General features: G+C 49.2%; 1 protein-coding gene across 2 annotated transcripts in view; it reads left to right on the top strand.

Annotated features, from left to right (window-relative positions):
- The window catches only part of LOC139383466 (rho guanine nucleotide exchange factor TIAM2-like), a 126,814-nt gene that overhangs the window by 66,615 nt on the left and 37,149 nt on the right, over positions 1 to 23,050 (top strand). For both annotated transcript variants that reach the window (XM_071128011.1, XM_071128012.1), the window contains exons 9-14: positions 3,532 to 3,588; positions 13,688 to 13,855; positions 17,262 to 17,366; positions 17,503 to 17,581; positions 17,727 to 17,816; positions 17,946 to 18,179. In XM_071128011.1, coding sequence (XP_070984112.1) covers positions 3,532 to 3,588; positions 13,688 to 13,855; positions 17,262 to 17,366; positions 17,503 to 17,581; positions 17,727 to 17,816; positions 17,946 to 18,179 — 733 coding nt within the window. The remainder of the gene's footprint in view (positions 1 to 3,531; positions 3,589 to 13,687; positions 13,856 to 17,261; positions 17,367 to 17,502; positions 17,582 to 17,726; positions 17,817 to 17,945; positions 18,180 to 23,050) is intronic.

Genomic DNA, 23,050 nt, shown 5'->3' with positions numbered 1-23,050 from the left:
CACTACCCCCAGCCATGTCCACACTACCCCCAGCCCTGTCCACACTACCCCCAGCCATGTCCACACTACCCCCAGCCATGTCCACACTACCCCCTGTCCACACTACCGCCAGCCATGTCCACACTACCGCCAGCCCTGTCCACACTACCACCAGCCCTGTCCACACTACCGCCAGCCATGTCCACACTACCGCCAGCCATGTCCACACTACCCCCAGTCCACACTACCCCCAGCCCACACTACCCCCAGCCCAGCCCACACTACCCCCAGCCCAGTCCACACTACTCCCATCCCTGTCCACACTACTCCCAGCCCTGTCCGCACTACCCCCAGCCCACACTACCCCCAGCCCAGTCCACACTACCCCCAGCCCACACTACCCCCAGCCCTGCCCACACTACCCCCAGGCCTGCCCACACTACCCCCAGGCCTGCCCACACTACCCCCAGCCCTGCCCACACTACCCCCAGCCCTGCCCACACTACCCCCAACCCTGCCCACACTACCCCTAGCCCTGCACAAACTACCCCCAGCCATGCCCACACTACCCCCAGCCATGCCCACACTACCCCCAGCCATGCCCACACTACCCCCAGCCATGCCCACACTACCCCCAGCCATGCCCACACTACCCCCAGCCCTGCCCACACTACCCCCAGCCCTGCCCACCCTACCCCCAGCCCTGCCCACCCTACCCCCAGCCCTGCCCACACTACCCCCAGCCCTGCCCACACTACCCCCAGCCCTGCCCACACTACCCCCAGCCCTGCCCACACTACCCCCAGCCCTGCCCACACTACCCCCAGCCCTGCCCACACTACCCCCAGCCCTGCCCACACTACCCCAGCCCTGTCCACACTACCCCCAGCCCTGTCCACACTACCCCCAACCCTGTCCACACTACCCCCAGCCCTGTCCACACTACCCCCAGCCCTGTCCACACTACCCCCAGCCCTGTCCACACTACCCCCAGCCCTGTCCACACTACCCCCAGCCCTGTCCACACGACCTCCTGCCCACACTACCCCCAGCCCTGCCCACACTACCCCCAGCCCTGCCCACACTACCCCCAGCCCTGCCCACACTACCCCCAGCCCTGCCCACACTACCCTCAGCCCTACCCACACTACCCCCAGCCCTGTCCACACTACCCCCAGCCCTGTCCACACTACCCCAGCCCTGTCCACACTACCCCCAGCCCTGTTCACACTACCCCCAGCCCTGTCCACACTACCCCCAGCCCTGTCCACACTACCCCCAGCCCTGTCCACACTACCCCCAGCCCTGTCCACACTACCCCCAGCCCTGTCCACACTACCCCCAGCCCTGTCCACACTACCCCCAGCCCTGTCCACACTACCCCCAGCCCTGTCCACACTACGCCCAGCCCTGTCCACACTACCCCCAGCCCTGTCCACACTACCCCCTGTCCACACTACCCCCAGCCCTGTCCACACGACCTCCTGTCCACACTACCCCCAGCCCTGTCCACACTACCCCCAGCCCTGTCCACACTACCCCCAGCCATGTCCACACTACCCCCAGCCATGTCCACACTACCCCCAGCCATGTCCACACTACCCCCTGTCCACACTACCGCCAGCCATGTCCACACTACCGCCAGCCATGTCCACACTACCGCCAGTCCACGCTACCCCCAGTCCACACTACCCCCAGCCCTGTCCACACTACCCCCAGCCCTGTCCACACTACCCCCAGCCCTGTCCACACTACCCCCAGCCCAGTCCACACTACCCCCAGCCCACACTACCCCCAGCCATGTCCACACTACCACCAGTCCACACTACCCCCAGTCCACACTACTCCCAGCCCTGTCCACACTACCCCCAGCCCACACCACCCCCAGCCCAGTCCACACTACCCCCAGCCCACACTACCCCCAGCCCACACTACCCCCAGCCCACACTACCCCCAGCCCTGCCCACACTACCCCCAGCCCTGCCCACACTACCCCCAGCCCTGCCCACACTACCCCTAGCCCTGCACAAACTACCCCCAGCCATGCCCACACTACCCCCAGCCATGCCCACACTACCCCCAGCCATGCCCACACTACCCCCAGCCATGCCCACACTACCCCCAGCCATGCCCACACTACCCCCAGCCATGCCCACACTACCCCCAGCCATGCCCACACTACCCCCAGCCATGCCCACACTACCCCAGCCATGCCCACACTACCCCCAGCCATGCCCACACTACCCCCAGCCATGCCCACACTACCCCCAGCCCTGCCCACACTACCCCCAGCCCTGCCCACCCTACCCCCAGCCCTGCCCACACTACCCCCAGCCCTGCCCACACTACCCCCAGCCCTGCCCACACTACCCCCAGCCCTGCCCACACTACCCCCAGCCCTGCCCACACTACCCCCAGCCATGCCCACACTACCCCCAGCCATGCCCACACTACCGCCAGCCCTGTCCACACTACCCCCAGCCCTGTCCACACTACCCCCAGCCATGCCCACACTACCCCCAGCCATGACCACACTACCCCCAGCCATGCCCACACTACCCCCAGCCATGCCCACACTACCCCCAGCCATGCCCACACTACCCCCAGCCATGTCCACACTACCCCAGTAGCAAAGAGAACGGTCTATGACTTGGGTGGCTGGAGTCTTTGACAATTTTTTTAGGGCCTTCCTCTGACACCGCCTGGTATAGAGGACCTGGATGGCAGGGACTGGGGCCATACTCAGTACCCTCTGTGGCGCGTTGCAGTCGGATGCCAAGCAGTTGCCATACCACGCATTGATGCAGCCAGTCAAGATGCTCTCAATGGTGTAGACATATAACTTTTGAAGGATCTGAAGGCCCATGCCTTTTCAGCCTCCTGAGGGGGAAGAGGTGTAGCCCCCGTTTGAGGGTTCGCGTGGCAGATGTCTTGCCTATCCCTCACCACCTGGGGGAGGCCCGTCAGGAAGTCCAGGATCCAGTTGCAGAGGGAGGTGTTTAATCACAGGGTCCTTAGCTTAGTGATGAGCTTTGAGGGCACTATGGTGTTGAACACTGCGCTGTAGTCAATGAACAGCATTCTCACATAGGTGTTCCTTTTGTCTAGGTGGGAAAGGGCAGTGTGGAGTACAATAGAGACTGCGTTATCTGTGGATCTGTTGGGGTGGTATGTGTAAACAGAAAAGTTGCAAATCCCCTCCAGAGCTAGAGTAAAGGGTCTGGAGAGGGAGAGGTGTCCCACACCCTCCTCTCTGCCCTGGTGGGCGGTCTCTCCTTTCATCTCTTCTCCTGCCACACACAAGTCTTATTAGCCTCTGTCCTGTTTCTGTATCTCCACACTGCTTATTACTGCCTTGTGCCTCTGCCCCATCCTCCATGGGAATGATATCAAAGCACCGGGCCCTCACGGCTCACTTTTTAATTAGCTACATAATAACAGTGTGTGTGTGTCTGTGTAATACGTCTGCCGCTATGGGCCACTGCTGTTTTAATAGATGACTAAGGGGATTTTTTTACGAGTCAAGTCAATGTGTGTTTCTTTTCGTTGCAGATCTTTGAAAGTGATGAAGGCGGACAGGCCTTCTGCCTCCCACACACTAGTTCTGAGGTGAGTCTGTTACCATTTTATGAAACGGTCATGTAAAAAAAGTGGTATGACCTTTTTAAGAAATATGGATATCAAAATGTCAAAATACCATATATATTTTTTTTTGATGTCTGCTTCGGATTAGATATCAAACAAGTGTCAAACAATCTTATGGTTCATTGACTGATCGTCTACCGTCCAGATTTTCTGAGTGAGTGCATATGGCTGAAACATGGAACAGGAGAATCATGTGTCTCAGCAAGCTTCATGGTTACGAAATACGATGACAAGCCGCGTGATGACATCTCCCAGGTGTTATCACAGGTCAGGGGGTAGGGGTCATGCCTGCATGTCGTGTCTCACGTAGGGCGTGATCAGGATGAAAGCTGAGATCCCTCTATTGCCATCTGCAGTGGTCTAACTCGACTGCCATTTCTGTACATCAAAAGGAGAAAAACCTGCACCCCAGTGGTTCTAAGGGGGAACATAAACCACAAGAAGAGATACTATACAAAGACAAGATCATAGAGCGCTAAAGTGAGTTATTTAACCTACCGGAACCAATTGGTCATCATCAGCGTCTTACCCACGAGTAACCTTTAGACACCGTGTCCGATAGAAGCCCACGCTGACATTCTACCCCTCACTGTCTAAAGGCGTGCTGGAGTTGGGCTGGCGCCTAGCCGAACCGAACGAGTGTGCTCGCATACTCCCTTCACTGTCCTGTTGTGTTCGTTTCATGTTCATTCATTCTGTGTTCCCGGTCCAAAATGACCGCCGCATTATAGCTGATTAGAAATCCATAATAATACATATATTATCACCTAATGTTGTGTTAGATCTTTTATCAACTTAAGTTGATAAGTTTTGAACTTCTATTTGCTATTTATGGCCTGTAGGCCTCATTGACCTGAGCTCATACAACTAGTTTTTGAGTTTTAAAAAAAGCATAATGTATGGATTATTTAGACTGTAACATATTGCGCTATTTATCACTGACTACTGCGTGTCAAAGTTTAACAAGGACTCTCTCCTCCTCACCAGTGTCATGATCAAAGATATGATCAAGAGCCTCACATACAGTATATCGCTTGGTCATTGTGCTGCCACAGAATGAATTGTGAGCAAGGCCTCAAAAAAGCTTTATGTACCAGAGCTGCGAGAAAAGTTCTATATATTATTGAAACAATGCAGCGATTGTTTGTGAGAATGCCAACAGGCGTGGTTCCCGTGGGGGAAAGATTCTATTGGGGAAAGGTTCTCGTGGGGGTTGCCATGGAAGCCAAGAAGGGGAGTGAGGTGTGTGTGTGAGGGGTGTGTGTGTTTGTGCTCAAACACACATGCATGTGGGGGTCTGGGAGAGGAAGTCTTTCCATCTGATGAATGGGCATGTGCCTGAACTCAATTTTATACACTAATTGTAGTCTCACCCATTCATTTCTAATGACCGGTCACTTTTGACCGGGAACACCACAGGTGTACAAAAGTTAAATAAAACACCCAAAATGTAATGAAAATGATCCAAATGTATTTTGTGTGTTCAGATGCCCTGTGTGGACAAAGTCATGGATCCTTATGACAGTCTGATTAAATGACCTACATTTTTCAGAGAGAACTTGTAAATCGGTCCTATTCGACTAGAACACAGCAGGAGGGTTAAAAGACCTTCGCTTGAAAAACAAGAAAAAAGCAGCCAATAATAATGTTTGCCAATTTTTTGAGATGTCGTAGCTAGTATACACCTCCTCAAAATACTCAGAATTCATCTAAGATAACCCAAGAAATCTGTCATTCATTTTGCCGAAGAGATCTTAGTCGCGCAATAGAACATTTTTAAAAAAGGAATCGTCTCTCGTTGAATGCCAACGAAGACCTTATTGAAGAATCCCCCCCGAACTGTTTGGGATAGGAATTATGCGGCCGCCTTAAGCAGCTTGGGTTAAACCTCCAGACTTGTTCTGGTGGTGTATTTGGGGGCTCCTCTACAACGTGAAGGTGATAATTCGAAAGTATTGCGAGACAGTGTTGAGAAGCTCTCTCAATGTGGAAGTGGGGAGTGAATACCACAAATTCTCACAATCTGAGCGCTAACATAATGTAGATGCAACTGTAAACCCCCTTGGATCACACATTGGAATTATTATGTGGTAACACACCTGTTGTCAGGCAGTTCCAAATACTGTCTAGAATTCTCTCACACAGATAGCACTGTACCTCTGTTGTCTGTGGCTCTTCTGCCATACAAAACAACTTGTCCTTAATGTGTTGGGATCTATGAGACAGATAGTTTGACATGCAAGCGGGTGGTCTGGTCACAATGAACACACAGCGAGAGCAGTATATCTGTGCGGCAGCCTCGCGTCACCCCTCTGGACACAAAGCTCTGCATTGAGATGGAGTCAGAGTAGCGGACCAGGGTGAATGTGGCCAATGTTAAAACCACATAGCCACCTCTAACACCAAATGCTCCACCCAGCCACAGAGTAGGATGTGGCTGAAGAAGGGACAAAGGTGGCCTTTCTTCAGGATGAGCTTTCAATGTTGTTGGGAAAGTGTCACAAGTGTCACAATACCCGTTTCCCCCTCCACCCGGGAGTTGGATGAGGACACGTCTTTCCCAGAGGCCATTTTTAATTTATGAAGAGATTTATGATCTAATGGCTCAGAGAAGAGACGAGCCAGCTTCATTGATTGTAGCCCCATTTGCGTTTCAACCTGTCTCTCTGTTCTCTATCCAGTCAACACACTGTCTCCTGTTTGATGGCTTTGACTTGTTCTCTACCGTTTTTGGGTCTTTCTGGATCTTAATTTCAATTTCAATGGTTCTATTAATCAATCATCTCCAACTCCCATAACCCACTGAAGGATTGGGTGGATGGGGGGCCGTGTGTGTGTGGCTATGTTCTTTTATGAGATGGGCTTCTCCACAGCTGTCTCAACAGGCTGGTGATCTGTTGACATTGTTTAAACAGGCTAGGAAGGAATCGGGGGGAGCTTCAGCTTGTTGATGAGGGATATGGAGGGCTCTGATGGTGGCTGCCAGCGAACCATCATCACCTGTATCCCTTAGGAATGAATGGCATCATGGTGCTCCTGTACAAATCTTTGGCTCTCCAGAGACTGTGACAGACCATGTCAGTCCTGTGAGATCCCCCTGACCCCCATTCCCCCACCATGCCCCTGTTCCACCTGTCACCGCCTCTATTCAACCAGCAGCTCTCTGACCTGTTGTACTGTAGTTGATCTCTCACCCCCTTCCTCTGCCGCTGTGCTGTTGCCTCCCCCATCCCTCCTTTTCTGCCATGCTTTGTTACCCATGAGCACCGCCACCTTACTGCATGTGAGGTCAGAGGTAAGGAAGTGCCGGTGATGTTAGCTTCTCCCTGCTTTCAAAAAAGCTTTTCGGCAAAAGCAGAACATAACATTATGTTAGGTTAGCAACTAGTCACAGAAAGCATACAGTGATTTGAGGAGTCACAAAAAGCAGAAATATTGATAAAATTCATCACTAACCTTTGATATTCTTCATCAGATGACACTCCCGGGACAACATGTTACACAATACATGTATGTTTTGTTCGATCAAGTTTATATTTATATCCAAAAACCTCAGTTTACATTTGGCTTCTCCTCCAAAACAGCCCGTGAATTTGTACAGAGACACATCAAATCACAGAAATACTCATAATAAACATTAATAAAATAAGTGTTATTCACAGATTTAAAGATATATTTCTCCTTAATGCAACCGCTGTGTCAGATTTCAAAAAAGCTTTACGGACAAAGCAAACCATTCAATAATCTGAGTACGGTGCTCAGATGACATACACAACCCAATAATATATCCGCCATGTTGGAGTCAACATAAGTCAGAAATAGCATTAGTAATATTCACTTACCTTTGATGATCTTCGTCAGAATGCACTCCCAGGAATCCCCGTTCCACAATAAATGTTTGATTTGTTCCATATAGTCCATCATTTATGTCCAAATTTCTCCTTTTGTTAGGGCGTTTAGTAAACAAATCGAAACTCACGAGGCGCGAGCAAGTCCAGTGGAAATGTCGGACGAAAATTCCAAAAAGTTATATTACTGGTCGTAGAAACAAATCAAACGATGTATAGAATCAATCTTTAAGATGTTTTTATCATAAATGTTCAATAATGTCCCAACCGGAGAATTCATTTGTCTGTTGAAAAGCAATGGAACGAGAGGTAACTTTCTCATGGCCGTGCGTCACAAGACTGAGGCTGCTGGCAGACCTCTGACTCATTCCCCTCTCATTCAGCCCCCCCTCACAGTAGAAGCCTGAAACAACGTTCTAAAGACTGTTGACATCTAGTGGAAGCCTTAGGAAGTGCAAGATGACCCATATCCCACTGTATATTCAATAGGGGCTGAGTTGAAAACCCACAAACCTCAGATTTCCCACTTCCTGGTTGGATTTATTCTCAGGTTTTCGCCTGCCATATGAGTTCTGTTATACTCACAGACATCATTCAAACAGTTTTAGAAACTTCAGAGTGTTTTCTATCCAATACTAATAATATGCATATATTAGCATCTGGGACTGAGTAGGAGGCAGTTTACTCTGGGCACGCTTTTCATCCAAACACGAAAATGCTGCCCCCTATCCATAAGAAGTTCATACATTTCCTCTCGTTTAAAAAAATGGTACATTTCGATGTTACACGACGATTTGCCCGAGCTGTAGTATTTGTATGTTAGTCTATTGCTAGAAGGTACTGTTCAGAGTTGAAAGTGTTTTGGAGTGGTGGTTAGCGCTGACATGAAGTGTCCATGACTCTTGATTCCATTTTAGAACGTACCGGATGGTGGTTGGCTGCTAGAAATTATTTCCCCTCTTAAGTGAGGAAATACTGAAGTATAGATTTGGGTTTGCAAACAAACACACAACACATTGAGGGCTGACGCATGCTGAGACTTGGCTTGGCCTGTGGAAAGTTGACCAGGCCATTACAACCCTGCCTGGGGCCATGAATGAGTGCACAGTCACTCGGCAGCTACTGGGCTTGAGGTGAAGAGGCAGACTGGTCACCAAGCGCCAACTGAACGTTTAGTTTCCAGTCACACCGTGTTAGATGGACAGACAGGGTGGATGTTATGCAACCTTTGCCATGACAACCCGCTTTTCTCTCTGAATGTATAAACATGGCCTCATTAACCCACAGGAGTGGACAGAAAGTTGTAGAAGAACCAGCTCTCTGTTGCTTGTCTACCCAAAGGTTTGAGCAACACATTGGCCAAAACATTGGTAGGCTTTATGCTGGCAGTGTTCTGTCAGGTTATTCTTTCCAAATGGACATGTTGCTGGAAAATTCAATGACTGTTTTCTTGTACATGTTTTTTTCTAGCCACCTTGGTCAGAAAGCCACCGTGTGTGTGTGTGTGTGTGTGTGTGTGTGTGTGTGTGTGTGTGTGTGTGTGTGTGTGTGTGAAATCTCCAAAAGTCCCCACAAAGATAGTTAAAAAAGGAAAATTGTCCCTTGTTGGGACCTGGGGATAAAGGCTATTTTAGGGTTAGGTTAGGGAAACTAGGATTTTGAATGGAACTCAATTTTAGGTCCCCACAAGGATAGTAAAACGTATGGCGTGAGTGTGACGCATATGTTTATGCCCGACAAACATAGACCGAGTCAAAGAGACCTCTGGGGGAGAATGTCTCCCAAGGTTTTCCTCTGTGACACACCAGCAGACAGACAGACCACATCCAGGAGCCACACACACCACTCTGTTGGCTCTCTAAGTGGCAGACCTCCACCTCTCTCCTCCAGACCTTACCATAGCAACTGGAAATGTCTATCTCGTTGTGACTTTTGAAACATGTTTGAGTGGTTCTTCGCGATGTGGAGCCTGTATAGCAGCTGTGGTCTGTGGTGTTACTGTGGCGTCGCCCACAATCTCTTTCCCTTCAGAGACATGGAGTCGCAACCAAAAGCCAAATACTGCAGCTTCTGAGGCCCAGTGGCAGGACACAACCCAGCATTAATGCTAACCCCAACCTCATTGTTAATGTGGATAGGGAATAATTGGCCTAAGGGCCTCAGATGGTCTCCTGGAAAGAGCCTGTAAAGGCAGCCATTAATCCGTCACTAAACATGAAATCATCTGGATGGCACTTAGAACTAAATGGGGCTATTATTATCATGATGATGCTAAGTCTTTTTGTAGATCTGTGCAGATGTCGCCCGTCTAGACACGTTCCTCGCAAACTCTGCCAATAGCCCCCTGTAATCAATCCTCTTGTGTACACCATCATTATGATGGTTATTATATGAAATGACTCCACCCTGCAATGTCTAAATGGCTAATTGCATGACATCTCTGCACTGAACTTTGAGCCACTGCCAGTTTCTGCATCGGTTTAATGGAAACCTATTGATCTGTCCTCTGACTGTTTATCTCTCTCGCCATCTTGCCCTCTCTCTCTCGCCATCTTGCCCTCTCTCTCTCTCGCCATCTTGCCCTCTCTCTCTCGCCATCTTGCCCTCTCTCTCTCGCCATCTTGCCCTCTCTCTCTCTCTCGCCATCTTGCCCTCTCTCTCTCGCCATCTTGCCCTCTCTCTCTCTCGCCATCTTGCCCTCTCTCTCTCTCGCCATCTTGCCCTCCCTCTCTCGCCATCTTGCCCTCTCTCTCTCTCGCCATCTTGCCCTCTCTCTCTCTCTCGCCATCTTGCCCTCTCTCTCTCTCTCGCCATCTTGCCCTCTCTCTCTCTCTCGCCATCTTGCCCTCTCTCTCTCTCTCGCCATCTTGCCCTCTCTCTCTCTCTCGCCATCTTGCCCTCTCTCTCTCTCGCCATCTTGCCCTCTCTCTCTCTCGCCATCTTGCCCTCCCTCTCTCGCCATCTTGCCCTCTCTCTCTCGCCATCTTGCCCTCTCTCTCTCTCGCCATCTTGCCCTCTCTCTCTCTCGCCATCTTGCCCTCCCTCTCTCGCCATCTTGCCCTCTCTCTCTCTCGCCATCTTGCTCTCTCTCGCCCTCTCTCTCTCGCCATCTCGCCCTCTCTCTCTCGCCATCTCGCCCTCTCTCTCTCTCTCGCCATCTCTCTCTCTCTCGCATCGGTTTAATGGAAACCTATTGATCTGTCCTCTGACTGTTTATCTCTCTCGCCATCTTGCCCTCTCTCTCTCGCCATCTTGCCCTCTCTCTCTCTCGCCATCTTGCCCTCTCTCTCTCGCCATCTTGCCCTCTCTCTCTCGCCATCTTGCCCTCTCTCTCTCTCGCCATCTTGCCCTCTCTCTCTCTCGCCATCTTGCCCTCTCTCTCTCTCGCCATCTTGCCCTCTCTCTCTCTCGCCATCTTGCCCTCTCTCTCTCGCCATCTTGCCCTCTCTCTCTCGCCATCTTGCCCTCTCTCTCTCTCTCGCCATCTTGCCCTCTCTCTCTCTCTCGCCATCTTGCCCTCTCTCTCTCTCTCGCCATCTTGCCCTCTCTCTCTCTCTCGCCATCTTGCCCTCTCTCTCTCTCTCGCCATCTTGCCCTCTCTCTCTCTCGCCATCTTGCCCTCTCTCTCTCTCGCCATCTTGCCCTCTCTCTCTCTCGCCATCTTGCCCTCCCTCTCTCGCCATCTTGCCCTCTCTCTCTCTCGCCATCTTGCTCTCTCTCGCCCTCTCTCTCTCGCCATCTCGCCCTCTCTCTCTCTCGCCCTCTCGCCATCTCGCCCTCTCTCTCTCTCGCCATCTCGCCATCTCTCTCTCTCTCGCCATCTCGCCCTCTCTCTCTCTCGCCATCTCGCCCTCTCTCTCTCTCGCCATCTTGCCCTCTCTCTCTCGCCATCTTGCCCTCTCTCTCCTTCGCCATCCCGCCCTCTCTCGCCCTCTCTCTCTCTCGCCATCTCGCCCTCTCTCTCTCTCGCCATCTCGCCATCTCTCTCTCTCTCGCCATCTCGCCCTCTCTCTCTCTCGCCATCTTGCCCTCTCTCTCTCGCCATCTTGCCCTCTCTCTCTCTCGCCATCTTGCCCTCTCTCTCTCGCCATTTTGCCCTCTTTCTCTCGCCATCTTGCCCTCTCTCTCTCTCGCCATCTCGCCCTCTCTCTCTCTCGCCATCTCGCCCTCTCTGTCTCTCGCAATCTTGCCCTCTCTGTCTCTCGCCATCTTGCCCTCTCTGTCTCTCGCCATCTTGCCCTCTCTCTCTCTCGCCATCTTGCCCTCTCTCACCATCTTGCCCTCCCTCTCTCGCCATCTTGCCCTCTCTCTCTCTCTCTCTCTCTCGCCCTCTCTCTCTCGCCATCTCGCCCTCTCTCTCTCGCCATCTCGCCCTCTCTCTCTCGCCATCTCGCCCTCTCTCTCTCTCTCGCCCTCTCTCTCTCTCGCCCTCTCTCTCTCTCGCCCTCTCTCTCTCTCGCCCTCTCTCTCTCGCCATCTCTCTCTCTCGCCATCTCGCCCTCTCTCTCTCTCGCCATCTCGCACTCTCTCTCTCTCGCCATCTTGCCCTCTCTCTCTCTCGCCATCTCACCCTCTCTCGCCATCTCGCCCTCTCTCGCCATCTCGCCCTCTCTCGCCATCTCGCCCTCTCTCGCCATCTTGCCCTCTCTCTCTCTCGCCATCTTGCCCTCTCTCTCTCTCGCCATCTTGCCCTCTCTCTCTCTCGCCATCTTGCCCTCTCTCACCATCTTGCCCTCCCTCTCTCGCCATCTTGCCCTCTCTCTCTCTCGCCATCTTGCCCTCTCTCTCTCTCACCCTCTCTCTCTCGCCATCTCGCCTTCTCTCTCTCGCCATCTCGCCCTCTCTCTCTCGCCGTCTCGCCCTCTCTCTCTCGCCCTCTCTCTCTCGCCCTCTCTCTCTCTCGCCCTCTCTCTCTCTCTCGCCCACTCTCTCGCCCTCTCTCTCTCTCGCCCACTCTCTCGCCCTCTCTCTCTCTCGCCCGCCATCTCGCCCTCTCTCTCTCGCGCCATCTCGCCCTCTCTCTCTCTCTCTCTCTCTCTCTCGCCATCTTGCTCTCTCTCTCTCGCCATCTTGCCCTCTCTCTCTCTCTCTCTCGCCCTCTCTCGCCATCTTGCCCTCTCTCTCTCGCCATCTTGCCCTCTCTCTCTCTCGCCATCTTGCCCTCTCTCTCTCTCGCCATCTAGCCCTCTCTCTCTCTCGCCATCTTGCCCTCTCGCTCTCTCGCCCTCTCTCTCTCGCCCTCTCTCTCTCGCCCTCTCTCTCTCACCATCTCGCCCTCTCTCTCGCCCTCTCTCTCTCACCATCTCGCCCTCTCTCTCGCCCTCTCTCTCTCACCATCTCGCCCTCTCTCTCGCCCTCTCTCACCATCTCGCCCTCTCTCTCGCCATCTCTCTCTCTCGCCCTCTCTCTCACCCTCTCTCTCTCGCCATCTCTCTCCATCTCGCCCTCTCTCTCGCCCTCTCTCTCTCGCCGTCTCGCCCTCTCTCTCTCGCCGTCTCGCCCTCTCTCTCTCGCCGTCTCGCCCTCTCTCTCTCGCCGTCTCGCCCTCTCTCTCTCGCCGTCTCGCCCTCTCTCTCTCGCCGTCTCGCCCTCTCTCTCTCGCCGTCTCGCCCTCTCTCTCTCGCCCTCTCTCTCGCCCTCTCTCACCATCTCGCCCTCTCTCTCGCCCTCTCTCACCATCTCGCCCTCTCTCTCTCGCCCTCTCTCTCTCTCTCTCTCTCTCTCTCTCGCCGTCTCGCCCTCTCTCTCTCTCGCCGTCTCGCCCTCTCTCTCTCTCGCCGTCTCGCCCTCTCTCTCTCCCGCCGTCTCGCCCTCTCTCTCTCCCGCCGTCTCGCCCTCTCTCTCTCCCGCCGTCTCGCCCTCTCTCTCTCCCGCCGTCTCGCCCTCTCTCTCTCCCGCCGTCTCGCCCTCTCTCTCTCCCGCCGTCTCGCCCTCTCTCTCTCGCCATCTCGCCCTCTCTCTCGCCATCTTGTCCTCTCTCTCGCCATCTCGCTCTCTCTCTCGCCATCTCACCCTCTCTCTCTCTCTCTCTTGCCATCACGCCTTCTCTCTCTCTCGCCATCTCGCCCTCTCTCTCGCCATCTCGCCCTCTCTCTCGCCCTCTCTCTCTCTCGCCATCTCGCCCTCTCTCTCTCTCGCCATCTCGCCCTCTCTCTCTCTCGCCATCTTGCCCTCTAACTCACCTTCTCTCTCTCCCGCCATCTCTCTACTTTCAGAGACTGGACAGCTTGGCCAACCACTACTCTCTGGCTCCCCCCGAGGGTGGCCTTTGGGAGAGCAGTGGAGAAACACTGACCTGTGTGTACATGCCCGACAGCCACGCCATCCAAGTGCCTATGAGACGAGACCACACAGTGGCGGATGTCGTCTCCCTAGCCTGCAAGGTGAGAGTCACAGAGAAGGGATTGTTATGATGTTCACGTTCCCAAAACTAAGCCCTGTGAGTGTTAATATAATGGCAGATCAATGTTTGACTTGAACAGAGGCACTTAAGAGAGAAGCTTTTACTTTAGGTTATGCCTTGCTTTTATTAACCCTGCTTTTATTTATTTTTTAAACGACACTCTGTCAATGTAATCATGTTAAAAGCTCCAATCTGTGAGTAATTTGACCAACCCACGCTCTACTGCCGTTTGTGACACACTCATGTATTTATTTATTCTTATGCCCATTGTAGAGCTCTGGCTTGTACAGTAGACAGTTCCAGATGTTTACTGTCTCTGTCTCATTGTCTGGCCGTCTCTGTCTCATTGTCTGGCCGTCTCTGTCTCATTGTCTGGCCGTCTCTGTCTCATTGTCTGGCCGTCTCTGTCTCATTGTCTGTCTGGCCGTCCGTCTCATTGGCCGCCCGTCTCATTGTCCGTCTGTCGCCCGGCCCACACACACTGCACTCTCTGACCTGTGTGTTGGCACATGTGACACACACTCACATGCCTCTGTCACACATCAGGTGTGTGACAGAGTGGATGGCTAGCTAGTTCATTCTCACCCACACTTCTTGTGCCGGGACGATACCAGGATCGCGATACTTGTTAGTATCATAGCAAGGAGACACAAAGACGATTTTTAACTTCTTTAGGAAAACAGCCCTATTGTTGGAAATAAACATTGTCATCTGAACGATATCATAACCGCCATCGATAAGAGACAGTACTGTGCATCTGTATTCATTGACCTGGCTAAGGCTTTCGACTCTGTCAATCACAACATTCTTATCGGCAGACTCAACAGCCTTGGTTTCTCAAATGACTGCCTCGCTTGGTTCACCAACTACTTCTCTGATAGAGTTCAGTATGTCAATTCGGAGGGCCTGTTGTACGGACCTCTAGCAGTCTCTATGGGCTTGCCACAGGGTTCAATTCTCGGCCGGACTCTTTTCTCTGTATACATCAATGATGTAGCTCTCGCTGCTGGTGATTCGTTGATCCACCTCTACGCAGACGACACCATTCTGTATACCTCTGGCCCTTCTTTGGACACAGTGTTAACTAACCTCCAGATGAGCTGCAATGCCATACAACTCTCTTTCTGTGGCCTCCAACTGCTCTTAAATGCAAGTAAAACTAAATGCATGCTCTTCAACCGATCGCTGCCTGCACCTGCCCACCCGTCTAGCATCACTACTCTGGTCGGTTCTGACTTAGAATATGTGGACAACTACAAATACCTAGGTGTCTGGTTGGACTGTAAACTCTCCTTCCAGACTCACAGTAAACATCTCCAATCCAAAATGTAATCTAGAATCGGCTTCCTATTTCGCAACAAAGCCTCCTTCACTCATGCTGCCAAACATACCCTCGTAAAACTGACCATCCTACCGATGCCCAACTTTGCGATGTCATTTACAAAATGGCCTCCAACACTCTACTCAGCAAATTGGATGCAGTCTATCACAGTGCCATCGGTTTTGTCACCAAAGCCCCATATACTACCCACCGCTGCGACCTGTATGATCTCGTTGGCTTGCCCTCGCTTCATACTCGTCACCAAACCCACTGGCTCCAGGTCATCTACAAGCGTCTGCTAGGTAAAGCCCCGCCTTATCTCAGCTCACTGGTCACCATAGCAGCACGCGCTCCAGCAAGTATATCTCACTGGTCATCCCCAAAGCTAATTCTTCCTTTGGCCGCATCTCCTTCCAGTTCTCTGCTGCCAATGACTGGAACGAACTGCAAAAATCTCTGAAGCTGGAGTCTCTTACCTCCCTCACTAGCTTGAATCACCAGCTTTCAGAGCAGCTCACAGATCACTGCATCTGTACATAGCTCATTTGTAAATAACCCATCCAATCTACCTCATCCCCATACTGTATTTATTTATTTATCTTGCTCCTTTGCACCCCAGTATCTCAACTTGCACATTCATCTTCTGCACATCCTACCATTCCAGTGTTTAATTGCTATATTGTAATTACTTTGCCTATTACTTGGCTTACTTATTGCCTTGCCTCTCTTATCCTACCTCATTTGCACATGTTGTATATAGATTTTTCTACTGTATTATGGATTGTATGTTTGTTTATTCCATGTGTAACTCTGTGTTGTATGTGTGTATGTGCTTTGCTTTATCTTGACCAGGTCGCAGTTGCAAATGAGAACTTGTTCTTAACTAGCCTACCTGGTTAAATAAAGGTGTTCTCAACTAGCCTACCTGGTTAAATAAAGGTGTTCTTAACTAGCCTACCTGGTTAAATAAAGGTGTTCTCAACTAGCCTACCTGGTTAAATAAAGGTGTTCTCAACTAGCCTACCTGGTTAAATAAAGGTGTTCTCAACTAGCCTACCTGGTTAAATAAAGGTGTTCTCAACTAGCCTACCTGGTTAAATAAAGGTGTTCTCAACTAGCCTACCTGGTTAAATAAAGGTGTTCTCAACTAGCCTACCTGGTTAAATAAAGGTGTTCTTAACTAGCCTACCTGGTTAAATAAAGGTGTTCTTAACTAGCCTACCTGGTTAAATAAAGGTGTTCTCAACTAGCCTACCTGGTTAAATAAAGGTGTTCTTAACTAGCCTACCTGGTTAAATAAAGGTGTTCTCAACTAGCCTACCTGGTTAAATAAAGGTGTTCTCAACTAGTCTACCTGATTAAATAAAGGTGTTCTCAACTAGCCTACCTGATTAAATAAAGGTGTTCTCAACTAGCCTACCTGATTAAATAAAGGTGTTCTCAACTAGCCTACCTGATTAAATAAAGGTGTTCTCAACTAGCCTACCTGATTAAATAAAGGTGTTCTCAACTAGCCTACCTGGTTAAATAAAGGTGTTCTTAACTAGCCTACCTGGTTAAAATAAAGGTGTTCTCAACTAGCCTACCTGGTTAAATAAAGGTGTTCTTAACTAGCCTACCTGATTAAATAAAGGTGTTCTCAACTAGCCTACCTGGTTAAATAAAGGTGTTCTCAACTAGCCTACCTGATTAAATAAAGGTGAAATAAAACATAAATCCAGAGTCACATTTGTTTTCCAAGCTAAAGCACACAATATTTATACAGCAGATTTTTAAAGGACCGTGTTTTCATTTTTGCCATTTCGCGACGCTGGTATTGTCACAGCCCTACACACAGCACAGACACATGTACACACACACTTTATTAATTCCACAGGTCATACTCGATGCCACTTCATCTTAATCACCTTGGAGCTGTAAGTGAAGACATCCCATGTCACATGATACAACAACACAGAAATAACCAAATGCCTTTTTTTGTTGAGACCAGGTATCTGGCCTAGACTAGTTGTATTTGCTGTGTGTTGCTGCATTCAGGGCGTTTGACAGTGTTTTCCTGTCACAGTTGAATCAGCTGGACCCTAGCCTGCACTGCCTCAGACTACACAGATGCTTGGCCCAGAACGTAGAGGTCCGCACCCCTGCACCGAGCGAACTACTACATGACCTGGTGAGAAAACGCACTATTCAGCATAATACTTCCCTGGAAATGCATAGAACACTAACGTTGTTTAAGTTGTGTTTAACATCACTGGTTGACGTGTGGAGTTGTGGTTTCTAAGCTGAGTTGTCCCTCTTTTGTGCAGTTGTATGACGAGCTTGAGGTGTTCCTGCTGAATGTGTTCACCCTGCAGATGACCAGACCTGCCTGCACTGGGGACTTTGGTGAGTGTTTTTGTTCTCTAGCAGACAGGGAACCGTATGTGTGTCATTGCCACAGACATCCTATAAATAATTGGCTGTATGTAATTATTATGGTCATTGCACCCTGCGAACCATCGTTGGCTCCTTCTCTCGTCTCTGTTGTCAGGCTTTGCTGTGACAGGCCACATAGACGGACAGAGGAACAGCCGCGTCTTTGTCAGTGAGGTGCTGTCTGATGGACTGGCCTTTAGTGAAGGTATGTTCACTTGACTTTGACTTCAACATGATTCATATTGAAATGTTCATACGTATCTCGATAGTACTGTGTAATTATAGTGTGCCCTTATTTCTTCCTGTGTTTGTTTTGTGTTCGTTCCTCTCCCAGGGCTGAGACCAGATGATGAGATTGTGGTTCTGAACGGTCGAGGCGTGTCCACTCTGGACCTGGGTCTGATCCAGATGTTGTTTTCGGAGCAGACCCTCCAGCTGACCCTCAGACGGGAAGCCGCGTCCACCTCACCCCTAAACTCTGGTCCCTCGACCCCGACCCCACTTCTCAACCAATCACAGCTGCTGCAGGACTTCCTGGACACACACCACCGCGCCAAGTCCACCACAGGTGAGAAGGCCTACATACATACATACATACATACATACAGTTTTGTTTTTAGTTTTGGCAAGTCGGTTAGGACATCTACTTTGTGCATGACACAAGTCATTTTTCCAACAATTGTTTACAGACAGATTATTTAATTTATAATTCACTGTATCACAATTCCAGTGGGTCAGAAGTTTACATACTGACAGTGACTTTAAACAGCTTCGAAAATTCCAGAAAATGATGTCATGGCTTTAGAAGCTTCTGATAGGCTAATTGCCATAATTTGAGTCAATTGGAGGTGTACCTGTGGATGTATTTCAAGACCTACCTTCAAACTCAGTGCCTCTTTGCTTGACATCATGGGAAAATCAAAGGAAATCAGCGAAGACCTCCACAAGTCTGGTTCATCCTTAGGAGCAATTTACAAACGCCTGAAGGTACCACGTTCATCTGTACAAACAATAGTACGCAAGTATAAACACCATTGGACCACGCAGCAGTCATACAGCTCAGGAAGGAGACGCATTCTGTCTCCTAGAGATGAACGTACTTTGGTGCGAAAAGTGCAAATCAATCCCAGAACAACAGCAAAGGACCCTGTGAAGATTCTGGAGGAAACGGGTACAAAAGTATCTATATCCACAGTAAATGAGTCCTGTATCGACATAGCCTGAAAGGCCGCTCAGCAAGAAAGAAGCCACTGCTCCACCATAAAAAAGCCAGGCTACGGTTTGCAACTGCACACAGGGACAAAGATCATACTTTTTGGAGAAACTTCACAAAATAGATGGCATCATGAGGGAGGAAAATGATGTGGATATATTGAAGCAACATCTCAAGACATCAGTCAGGAAGTTAACGCTTGGTCGCAAATGGGTCTTCCAAATAGACAATGACCCCAAGCATACTTCCAAAGTTGTGGCAAAATGGCTTAAGGTCAACAAAGTCAAGGTATTGGAGTGGCCATCACCAAGCTCTGACCGCAATCCTATAGAAAATATGTGGGCAGAACTGAAAAATTGTGTGCGAGCAAGAAGGCCTACAAACCTGACTCAGTTACACCAGCTCTGTCAGGAGGAATGGGCCAAAATTCACCCAACTTATTGTGGGAAGCTTGTGGAAGGCTACCCAAAACGTTTGACCCAAGTTAAACAATTGAAAGGCGATGCTACCAAATACTAATTGAGTGTATGTAAACTTCTGACCCACTGGGAATGTGATGAAATAAATCAAATCTGAAATAAATAATTCTCTCTACTATTATTCTAACATTTCACATATTTAAAATAAAGTGGTGATCCTAGCTAACCTAAGACGGGGAATTTTTACTAGTAATAAATGTCAGAAATTGTGAAAAACGAAGTTTACATGTATTTGGCTAAGGTGTATGTAAACCTCCGACTTCAACTGTGCGTACCCACTCACTAACGCACACACCCAGTACTGTGTCTTTGCCAAAAGGCTGGTATGCATCACTTCACAGGTCTTAACACAGTTACTACAACTGGCATCTATATTGTGTGACGGAGCTCAGCATCAGCTGGTGTACTGTGAAGCTGAGTTGTCACCAACAATCACAGTAGACAGACAGACTGATAATGCATTGATGTTGACCTTGGCTTAGTATTGTATACTGCATCTACTGTTCTTTGAGTGCAGTAAACATACTGCAAGTGTTCCTGGCTGTGGCAGGTGGCTGGTGAGAGAGAGTCAGGGTCATACTTCCACAGAATTGCTTCTACTTGGCAGCTACTGTGTGGGAGGACTGAGCCTACTGTCAGCATGTGTGGGTGCCACCGACACGTTCTCTGGAAACGGTCTATCGGCAAGCTGTTGCCCTGCCTTGCTTTTCTCCACCAGTGTGATATCATAATTGAAATGATGCCAGAATATCAGAAAAATGCTGATGGGTTCTGTGGAAATGTGTTTTTGGTATGAAATTACCATACCATGTTTTTAATTTTATTTTGTACCTTTATTTTAGCAGGAAGTCACCATTGAGACCAGTGTCTCTTTTTCAAGATAGCCCTCCAGTGGGGGCTGTTGAGGGGAGGATGGCCCATAGTAATGGCTGGAATGGTGTCAATGGAATGGTATCAAACACATCACAGATGAGGTTTCCATGTGGTTGATATCATTCCATTGACTCCATTCCAGCCATTATTAGTAGCCGCCCTCCCCTCAACAGCCTCCACTGGAGCAATGTACAGTGGAGAAAAAAAAAGTATGTGAACCCTTTGGAGTTACCTGGATTTCTGCATAAATTAGTCATCAAATGTGATCAGATCTTCATCTAAGTCACAACAATAGACAAACACAGTTGACTTAAACTAATAACACACAAACAACTATACGCTTTCATGTCTTTATTGAACACACCATATAAATATTCACAGTGCAGGGTGGAAAAGGATGTGAACCCTTGGATTTAATAACAGGTTGACCCTCCTTTGGCAGCAATAACCTCAACCAAACGTTTTCTGTAGTTGCAGATCAGACCTGCACAACGGTCAGGAGGAATTTTGGACCATTCATCTTTACAAAACTGTTTCAGTTCAGCAATATTCTTAGGATGTCTGGTGTGAACCGCTCTCGAGGTCATGCCACAGCATTTTAAATCGGGTTGAGGTCAGGACTCTGACTGGGCCACTCCTGAAGGCGTATTTTCTTCTGTTGAAGCTATTCTGTTGATTTACTTCTGTGTTTGGGTCATTGTCCTGTTGCATCACTCAACTTCTGTTGAGCTTCAATTGGCAGGCAGACAGCCTAACATTCTCCTGCAAAATGTCTTGATAAACTTGGGAATTCATTTTTCCGTCCGTGAAAGTCAGCTGTCCTGGCCCTGAGGCAGCAAAGCAGACCCAAACCATGATGCTCCCTCCACCATAGTTTTCAGTCGGGATGAGGTTTTGATGTTAGTGTGCTGTGCCTTTTTTTCTCCACACTTAGTGTTGTTGTGTTCCTTCCAAGTAACTCAACTTTAGTTTAATCTGTCCACAGAATATTTTACCAGAAGCTCTGTGGAACATCCAGGTGCTCTTTTGAGAACTTCAGACGTGCAGCAATGTTTTTTTTGGACAGCAGTGGCTTTTTCCGTGGTGTCCTCCCATGAACACCATTCTTGTTTAGTGTTTTACGTATATCGTAGACTCAACAGAGATGTTAGCATGTTTCAGAGATTTCTGTAAGTCTTTAGCTGACACTCTAGGATTCTTCTTAACCTCATTGAGCATTCTGCGCTGTGCTCTTGCAGTCATCTTTGCAGGACGGCCACTCCTAGGGAGTAGTAACAGTGCTGAACATTCTACATTTATAGACAGTTTGTCTTACTGTGGACTGATGAACATCAAGGCCTTTAGAGATACTTGTGTAACCCTTTCTAGCTTTATGCAAGTCAACAGTTCTTTATCTTAGGTCTTCTGAGATCTCCTTTGTTTGAGACATAGTTCACACCAGGCAATGCTTCTTGTGAATAGCAAACTCAAATTTTGTGAGTGTTTTTTTTATAGGGCAAGGCAGCTCTAACCAACATCTCTAATCTCTTCTCATTGATTGGACTCCAGGTTAGCTGATTCCTGACACCAATTAGCTTTTGGAAGTGGTTAGCCTGGGGGTTCACAAACTTTTTCCAACCTACACTGTGAATGTATAAATGATGTATTCAATATAGACAAGAAAAATACAGTAATATGTGTGTTATTAGTTTAAGCACACTGTGTCTATTGTGACTAAGTTCATCAGATCACGTTTTATGGCCAATTTATGCAGAAATCCAGGTAATTCCAAAGGGTTCACATACTTTTTCTTGCCACTGTATATACAATTTCATAGGACAAAAAAAACGAATACGATATAAAACAAGTAAAATACAGCAGGACACATATTGCACAGACAAACATAAACATACACAAAACACAATCAACTAAAACAAACACATTTTAAACATTATATTAAAAATAAACAAATCAATCATTTAACAAAGGATTTGGTTGACATTTCTCTCACACTCTCTCACTCTCTCACCCTCACACACAGTCCTCCCTACGTCTGCTTATGTCTGTAGAGATGCGGACTTAGATGATCTTTTTGTCACTTACGCCCTGCGAATGAACCACAGACTTCCTGCTTTGAGAGTCAAATACTTCCTCAGAACCCATCAGCCCTATTGGCCCTTCAGAGTCATGTGGACCGAAGTCAGCAGCAAAAAAGGTGTGGAAGGCTTGGAACACGTGTGTTCAGGGGAGAGAGGCAGTGTTGTGATAAGGTGGAGTATTACTGAAGGTCTCTGTATTGAAGGCGTAGTTTCCAGGACTGACACGGTGAGGCAGTGTTCTGGAGTAAAGCCTACCCCCTATGCAGCCAGCTGGGACAGTCACAGTTGGATGAGCATGCTTTGGTCTTTTTTAAATTGCACAACATTTCACTTCTCTGGTTGGCGATACTTTCAAAGGTAAGGGTATCATAGTAAATGGCCATGTTTTTTCGCCACACATCTATATGTGTCACGTCTTTTTAAAGAAGTGCCTGTTATAGACTGGAAATGAAGTTTGTGTCATTTCTTTTGCTGGTGATGCTTCAGTCTATAGTCTTTCTACACTGAGTGGACAAAAAAAATAGGAACACCGTCCTAATATTGAGTTGCACTCAGAACAGTCTCAATTCGTCGGGGCATGGACTCTACACGGTGTCAAGCGTTCCACAGGGACGCTGGCCCGTGTTGACTCCAATGCTTCCCACAGTTGTGTCAAGTTGGCTGGATGTCCTTTGGGTGGTGGACCATTCTTGATACACACAGGAAACTGTTGAGCGTGAAAAACCCAATGGCGTTGCAGTTCTTGACGCACTCAAACCGGTTGACCTGGCACCTACTACCATACCGTGTTCAGAGG

Source organism: Oncorhynchus clarkii, chromosome 25, assembly GCF_045791955.1.
Source record: "Oncorhynchus clarkii lewisi isolate Uvic-CL-2024 chromosome 25, UVic_Ocla_1.0, whole genome shotgun sequence".
Classification (NCBI taxonomy): domain Eukaryota; kingdom Metazoa; phylum Chordata; class Actinopteri; order Salmoniformes; family Salmonidae; genus Oncorhynchus; species Oncorhynchus clarkii.
Note: the sequence above shows the minus strand (reverse complement) of the source record. Positions and strands in the feature narration are given on the sequence as shown.